Source organism: Panthera pardus, unplaced genomic scaffold (assembly GCF_024362965.1).
Source record: "Panthera pardus isolate Hobbes unplaced genomic scaffold, ASM2436296v1 HiC_scaffold_13, whole genome shotgun sequence".
NCBI lineage: Eukaryota > Metazoa > Chordata > Mammalia > Carnivora > Felidae > Panthera > Panthera pardus.
This window is the reverse complement of record NW_026526688.1, coordinates 45,050,700-45,058,991: the sequence shown is the minus strand read 5'-3', so window position 1 is coordinate 45,058,991 and position 8,292 is coordinate 45,050,700. Positions and strand designations below refer to the sequence as shown.

General features: G+C 58.7%; 1 protein-coding gene across 1 annotated transcript; it reads left to right on the top strand.

The window, feature by feature from the left end:
- Positions 1-200: 200 nt before the first annotated feature.
- On the top strand, positions 201-4,720 carry ZNF703 (zinc finger protein 703). The gene is made up of 2 exons (XM_019440805.2): positions 201-769; positions 1,804-4,720. Exons 1-2 carry the CDS (start codon positions 527-529, stop codon positions 3,334-3,336), a joined length of 1,776 nt encoding a protein of 591 aa, XP_019296350.1. The 5' UTR covers positions 201-526; the 3' UTR covers positions 3,337-4,720.
- Positions 4,721-8,292: the final 3,572 nt, after the last annotated feature.

The window sequence follows — 8,292 nt, the reverse complement described above, 5'->3', positions numbered from 1 at the left end:
AGCGTGAAGGGAGGGGAAAGACAGGAAAGCCAGCGGAAGGTAGGGTGCAGAGCCCGGGGGCCCGGAGGAGTCTCGTCCTCTACGGGACCCCGGGGTAAGGGCGGTCCAGCGGGGGGGGGGGGGGGGGGGGGAAGGGAGGAGTACATCGGGAGGTAAAGGCCGAGGCGGCGGCGGCGCGCGGGCGAGGCCCCTTTAAGGCTCTCCCCTCCCACCGGCGGCGCCGGCCTCCGCCCGCCGCTCTCCCCGCCCCGGGGTCCCGGCGAGAGCTGCGATTGGGCGGGCGCGGCGATCCCTTTGAAGTGTGGCTGCCGATCGCGGCTATTTGACGTGCGACTCTGGGAAGGCGAAGGTTTTTGTGTTGCTCGCCGGGGCTAGCGGCGGCGGCGGCGGCGGTGGAGGAGGGGTGGAGGTGCAGCGGCTGCTGCACCGCGCTCGACGCTGCGGAGCGAGCCCACCCGCCCCGGGAGCTCTCCTCCCCGGTGCTCCCCCTCCCTCCCCGCCCCCCCAGTGGCGCTGCCTCCTCCAAATGAGCGATTCGCCCGCTGGATCTAACCCAAGGACACCCGAAAGCAGCGGCAGCGGCAGCGGCGGCGGCGGGAAGAGGCCGGCGGTGCCGGCGGCGGTGTCCCTCTTGCCCCCGGCGGACCCCCTGCGCCAGGCGAACCGGCTTCCAATCAGGGTTCTGAAGATGCTGAGCGCTCACACCGGCCACCTCCTGCACCCGGAGTACCTGCAGCCGCTGTCCTCCACCCCCGTCAGCCCCATTGAGGTCAGTCTCCTGGTCGCTGCCGGCCCCATTCCGCCCAACACTGCGGGGCCCACGGCCCTACTCCCTGCGCCCCGGGGCTCGGTGCGACGCCCAGGTCCGGCCACGCCGGCACACGGGGTGAGGAGGGACCGAGGGAACAGGGATCGGAGTCCACCCAGTTCTCCCCAGGCTTCTCCGTGGAAGGTTTCCCAGTCCACACTCGCCTTTCGGAGCTACGTATTTTGGACTGGGTTTGCTCTTGGAGTCTCCGCTGGGTCCTTTACTTTTCCTGTGGCACCCAGTTTTCAGGCTAGAGATGATCTCTGCCTTTCCTGCCCCCACCTCCCCGCGCCAACACACACACACACACACACACACACACACACACACACACACACACACCCCACCCCGGTCTGGTGTCTTTGGAGCCGCATCGCCCCCGTCCCACTCCGCCTCTGTCCCATCCGGTTAGAGCGCTCTACGCCCAGGCACTCCCGATCCCAGGTCTTTCTTCCTCCCACTTCCCTGCGTGCCCTCCCCGGGAGGGAGGGGCTACAAGGAGAGCGCCAACTGCAGCCCCTAGCTTCAGAAGGCGCTTCGCCCGGCTCCTGCCTCGCGGCGCCACCGCCAGAAACCCGTCCCAAGCGAAGTTCCCCAAACTGAAGGAATAAGTTTTTTCCTGGGCACTGAGGAGGGGGAAATTAGAGGGTAGGGGGCGAGTCACAGCCCCTCCCCCAGCCCCGATTCCACAGCAGTCACCTGCTCCCGCGGCGGCCTCTGGTGGACCACTTCCACTGCCCCATTCCCCCCGGCCCGTGCCGCACTCTGGGACGCGGTGGATCGAGGGACCCCACCCCGGGCCCTGCGCGCGCAGTTCTGCTCAGCTGCCCCGCCCCGCCCCGCCCGCACTCTCAGACCCTCTCCCCAGGCCTTCCCGCCCCGTCGCGCCGCCGCCCGGGCCCTCCGCGCCCACCCTGCTCCCCAGGCACCCCACTTGCTCCGTCAGTTTCGTAGTCTCACCCCCTTCTCCCTCCCCTTGCCGCTGTCTCCCACAGCTGGACGCCAAGAAGAGTCCATTGGCGCTGCTGGCCCAGACTTGCTCGCAGATCGGCAAGCCCGACCCGCCGCCCTCGTCCAAGCTCAACTCGGTAGCGGCGGCCGCCAACGGGCTGGGAGGGGAGAAGGACCCTGGCCGCTCCGCCACGGGTGCCGCCTCCGCGTCTGCGGCCCTCAAGCAGCTGGGGGACTCCCCAGCCGAGGACAAGTCCAGCTTCAAGCCCTACTCCAAGGGCTCCGGCGGCGGCGACTCCCGCAAAGACAGCGGCTCCTCCTCCGTGTCCTCCACCTCTTCCTCATCTTCCTTGTCCCCGGGAGACAAGGCGGGCTTCAGGGTCCCCAGCGCCGCCTGCACGCCCTTTCCCCCGCATGGAGCGCCCGTCTCTGCGTCGTCGTCCTCGTCCTCGCCCGGTGGCTCCCGGGGCGGCTCCCCACACCACTCTGACTGCAAGAACGGCGGCGGGGGTGGCGGCGGGGAGCTGGACAAGAAAGACCAGGAGCCCAAGCCCAGCCCGGAGGCTGCGGCTGTGAGCCGTGGCAGCGGTGGGGAGCCCGGCGTACACGGGGGTGGTGCGGAGGCTGGGGCCTCTGGGCGCAAGTCCGAGCCGCCCTCGGCGCTGGTGGGGGCCGGCCACGTGGCGCCGGTGTCACCCTACAAACCGGGCCACTCGGTGTTCCCGCTGCCACCCTCCAGCATCGGCTACCACGGCTCAATCGTGGGCGCCTACGCCGGCTACCCGTCTCAGTTCGTGCCTGGCCTGGATCCCAGCAAGTCTGGCCTCGTGGGAGGCCAGCTGTCGGGGGGCCTGGGCTTGCCACCCGGCAAGCCCCCCAGCTCCAGCCCGCTCACCGGGGCCTCCCCGCCCTCCTTCCTGCAGGGATTATGCCGTGACCCCTACTGCCTGGGAGGTTACCACAGCGCCTCGCACCTCGGCGGCTCCAGCTGCTCCACTTGCAGCGCGCACGACCCCGCCGGGCCCAGCCTGAAGGCCGGGGGCTACCCACTGGTGTACCCCGGGCACCCGCTACAGCCCGCTGCGCTCTCCTCCAGCGCCGCTCAGGCCGCGCTCCCCGGCCACCCGCTCTACACCTACGGCTTCATGCTGCAGAACGAACCGCTGCCACACAGCTGCAACTGGGTGGCGGCCAGCGGGCCGTGTGACAAGCGCTTCGCCACCTCGGAGGAGCTGCTCAGCCACCTACGGACTCACACGGCCCTGCCCGGCGCGGAGAAACTTCTGGCCGCCTACCCCGGGGCTTCCGGCCTGGGCAGCGCCGCCGCAGCCGCCGCAGCTGCAGCCTCCTGCCATCTGCACCTCCCCCCGCCCACCGCCCCGGGCAGCCCCGGGTCGCTGTCTTTGCGGAGTCCACACACTTTGGGGCTAAGCCGGTACCACCCCTATGGCAAGAGCCACTTATCCACAGCCGGGGGCCTGGCCGTGCCGTCCCTCCCCACAGCCGGACCCTACTACTCACCGTATGCGCTGTACGGACAGAGACTAGCCTCAGCCTCCGCACTCGGATACCAGTAACTACAGCTCTTGCTCCCACCCAACCCTCCTCTCCTTCCCCCCCACCCCCCACCCTCCGCCTCCCTTCCCCACCCCCCGGCCGCCTCGCCGCTGCAACCTCCACTACTGCTTGTCCCTGCCGGGATTCCCTGCCCAGACCCTCCCCACCGGACTGTGTATTTATTTACTATAATGTTAGCTTACAAGCTGGGAATATAAGTGCATTAACGGCCCACACGAGTCAATGGTATGCAAAAAGTCTGTGTTCCCCAAATAATAATATTAATCACACAAATAACTACATGTTCCCCGCCCCTCTTCCTTTCTTTTATTTTTCTTTCCTTTTTCTTAGATGTAAGTGGTTTATTTTCCTTTTGCTTTTTTTTTTTTTTTTTTTTTTTGGATTGGTTTGGTTTTAGGGGGAGGAGGGAGAGTTGGGGTTCTGGGGTTCTTCTATTTGTTTTCCCTTCGTGGGGAGTTTCTTGCATGCTTCCTAACCGTTAAAACGACATTTGCCCCTTCTCTTTTCCCCTCGTTCCCCTTCAGTTCTTCTTGTTTGAGGTTCTGTTTTATCCTTTGTACAAGTAACAGAGAGGAGATATTTTTTGTAACGCGTTTGGGGGGTCTAGGGATCCGCCTTGGTGGCAAGAGGTCTTGTGTTCTATTGACCCAGAACTCTGCTCTGTGATTCCTCCCCTGCAACCCTCTCCTCCTGGGGTCCTTGGTCTGCACCCTGGCCCCCAAAATTAGAGCCTTGCTCCTCTAGCTTGCTCTGAGCACTGAGAGCCCTGACCCCGCCAGCAGGCTCTGCCCTGAAAGAGAGGCCCTAAGGCCTCTGACAGCCTTTTTACCTTTCAGATGCTTGGTGGCCCCAAACACCCGGTAGTCCCACTGCCTGCTGGTGGGGGACTTGTACGGCTAGTCTTATTCAATCAAAAGTCCTAGAAGGCCCTGCTGGTGTAAAACGTTGCTCTTTATATTTTGCAAAGTGCATTTATAGTCTTGTTTTTCTCTCCATTGTTGGGATCCCTCTCCTGATAGGGGTAGGGTCAGTGATGCTTGCTAGATCCTTCCAAAGCAGACCAGTGGCAACATCAGAGGGCAGTACAACCTTGTTAGCTCCATTAGGGGACAGTTGGGGGGGCAGGGAGTACACAGATCACAGTAGCCCCATCACCCCCTTCCCAGGCCTGACCCAACAGAATCCCCAAAGTTGGCCGTGGGCTTCCGTGGGCTCCCTCAGTGACTGGGATTGAAGACTCCACCCCTGGGTCTTCTCCCCACACCTACCCTCCCTCCTGGTCTTATGCAGCAGTGCGGGGGCTGTGGGGCCTGTTGGGGATGAATAGAGCTCTCCCTTGGTAAGACTTATTTTGTTAATAAATGGAATACTTGGCTATATTCACACCGTGGTGTGTTTCTCTCTTGCCTCACCCACTGTCCTGCTTCCAGACACCTAAGCAGATGTCCTTTTATTCTTGCTTAAATACCTTATGGTTTCCTTCTGAAATTTCCGTTCAAGGACGAATTTAATGCCTTTCTTCAAGAAAGGGGGAGGGGAGGGAAAAAAACAAAACTTATGCCAACGCATTACAAATAACATGAAGCCGTCTTTATGGGTTTGTTTGTTTCTCCCACTTGGTTGTTTAGCTCCCAGCCTCGCTTCAAAGTCCTTGATATTTCCTGGGGACAGGGTGAAGGGAGTGTGTAAATGCGGTTTTTCCTCTGGGCCTAGATTCGAGGTACAAGGAGCTGAGCAGGGAACCAGGACGCGGGGCTCAGACTTGGCAGCACCGTCCCCCGAGCCCTGTAGGTATGCAAAGTCGACGTGCCTCTGGCGCCACCTAGTGGCAGAAAGACAGGTGACTGGCGCCGACCCCGACGACACCTTCCGCGCTTCCCACTGGAAATGCGAATGATTTCCTCCTCCTGACTGCCTTTTCTACTCCTTGAAACCAAATGCACCTGCTGACATGGGTGCTTTGCAGAGCTTGGGGGCTCCCCAAGGCCAGCGCTGAGTTGCCGACCCGAGTCATTTGCGCCCCCAGAGACTTATCTGGAGGGGTTTCGGTTTTGCTGAGAAGACGCGGTGTTTACTCAAGACTTTGAGACCACTCTTCGGTCCCTGTTGTCTTGAGCTCACACGACTGACACCCGCTGGGGCATCCCCGGGCAGGCGATGATGGGGCGCCCTTTGCCAGGATGGTGGGACCAGGGTCGGGCACCTCCCACTGCCCGGGTTTTCCGCGAGGCCGGAGGAGGGGACGGACGGCCCTCACGTCTACACTGGGCGGTGAGCGACCAAGGCCGCTGGCTCCCCGGTGCACCCGGCCAGGGCGCGCGGGCGCTCGGCCTGCTCCTCTTGGACGCGACGGGCCTCCTGTTGGGCGCACTTCAAAGTGGTCTGCCTCGCGCCCTCCTGGCCGCTCTCCTCTGCGTTGGCCCCGCGCCGCTTTGGGGATCTGCTGTTGGCGCTGCTGTTTTGCTTTGCTTTCTCTGTGAGGATTGTGACTTAACTGGGCAGTTCGTGCTCCGCAAGCTTCGTGCGTCTGAAACGTCCGTCCGTAAACCCGAGGTCAAGGGCGGAAGGTGGGGTGGGAGGGATGCCTTCTCTGTCGGTCCGCACTGTTTGGGAAGACACCACACCCCGCTAGAGAATCACAGGGGGGCCTCCCTCACCCGGTGTCACGCTCTCTGGACTTGACAAAGCCTCAACGTTAGATGTTCTTGGGAGGGGGCGGGGGCGGGGGAGGGGTTGATTAGTGTTCTTTGAAGTTTTGCCACTATATCTTTGTTTCTGGCCAAAATTCCTTTCTCTGTCAAGAGGACCTCAGGCTTCTTCTGCAGAAAATGTCCGTGCTGGCCACCAAAAGAACTTAGGTGTGTCCCAGGGGAAGGGACCTCGGCTGCTAGTGTCTTTGGGTATGTGGGGGAGAGCAAGTCCGGAAGAGGCTAAACAGGCTGTGGAAGTCACCCTGGGACCAACTCAGGACCTTCCTGGGGAGTCGTCATTATCTGGGTTCTCAAAGTTCGAATTGGTCAGAATCTTTAAATGACTTGAAACTGTAGGGACTTGCTTTGTTTTTCTTTCTCTCTGTTGTTTTGTCTGCTGTTGGTTATTTCCCACTTCCCTTCCTCTCAAGTCCTCTTTACTTCAGATACCTTTTTTTTTTTTTTATGGCTGCTAAAACTTCTGGAAATTGCTCCCCCTGCAGGAAGACTTAAACTTTTCTCTTTTCTTAAACTTCATGGGCTTCAGACCTCCCTAGCTAAGGACCACAGCGTTCCTCTTGTTGGGAAAGAGAAAGGAATAGACTCACTGTCTCCAATAGTGAACTCTCTGTATAGCAAAAGTCGTGTTTCTAAAGCTTCTTGGCTTATGCATGAGCTTAGAAACCCCCCAGACCATTGAGTTTCCCCAGAAAATGTATTTGTGGCCTTTGCAGACTGGGAAGGATGCCCTTTGCGTAGTTGGAATAAGCTGCCCCCAACTACCCTTGTGACATCAAAGGGCAAGCATTGTGGTCTGGAGTGTCCCAGTTCTCACCCTGAAATGTCAGCCCTCCCCACCATAAATGGGTGCCAGTTCCAAAGAAATGTGGCTGTTTTAATTAGCTGGTGGGGAGTTGCTTACTTTCAATAGCTAAATTCTCATTAGACAAAGTTGCTGTTTTAATAGAGATAATACTCCCCACCAACTGCTTATTTGCATAATTAATTCATCTAGCCACTCTTTTCTTTGAGAATCACCTCTACCTTCTATTTCTCCACCTCATTCTCTTCCTAGCCCTCCTCCCTCTTTTCCTCCTAATCTCTCCCAGGCACCAGAAATGGGGCCTGTGTTCCCAAGGCACCAGGAAGGGTGGAAGCAAAGAGCTGGAACTTGAGACACTGGACGTTCCTGGCCCCAGGTCAGATTTTCACACCTCTTGCCTGGTTATTTTTGTGGCCTCGTGGGCAGCTGCGGGAGGAAGGGAGGAGGAGAGGGAGGGGAAAGGCTCCTTCTCAGATACAGGGTTGACACGAACAGAGTTGCATGGCGTTGGGTTTTTAACTTGCCAGTCGTCCCCCCCTCCCCTCCGCTAACCCACCTCCAGAGAAATTGGGGAGCTCAGGAGGTGTGGCGCCCTTCTTTAGGCAGCCACAATTGCCTTGCCCTACCCGGCGTACTGGGACGTGCCTCTCGATATATGAGCTAAGTCCTGCCTGATGTATGTCTGGGTTACCGTGGAATTCGTCTTGCAATAATCCTGAGGCTCTGTACTTTATTAATCATTCTGTAGGGGAAGCTGCACTCCAGTTTTCTGTTTGATTTGATTTCATTCGTCCTGTCTTTTTACAAAATAGATGGTTGAGTGCATCCGATAATGTATGGTTTAATTTGGAGCACTATGGGTTTGAATTACCATTTTCATAATGTGCTGTGCATTAATGTGTTACATCATTTATAGAGAGGAATGTGCTGGGTTTCAAAGTTTCTCCTGAAAGCCAAAGTCACCTAAAGGAAGCAAAGCCAGATCACATCGACCCATCTTCTTACCTTGCTGCCAGAGAAACTCCTGCCTCCCAGCCTGTGGTTAAATCTGCCAAAGCTCATAAAACCCAACATGAGGCTTTTGTGTTTCACATAATGCAGGTGGGTGTCCAGGTTTGGGGGGGAACTTGCACATGGCTGCCCGGGAGCCATCGATGGCAGTACAAAGCTCCCTCTCATTATTGCATAACAACGGCTTTTGCAGCCGACCCGGTTTGAGGAGACCGCCAGTGGATGGCTCTCCGTAGACCCTAATCCCAGCCCTCCCTCCCCAATGGCTGTAATAACACCAGCTGTCTGTTACTCAAACTCTGACTGAGGAGGAAAAAGCACTGATTATCCAAATACAGTCATTAAAGGGGAAATGTGTTTTTAGGACTGTCAGAGTGATTAATGAGGGCTAGCCGTCTTTGCAAATGCACTTGTTTAGTCTAACTGGCAGC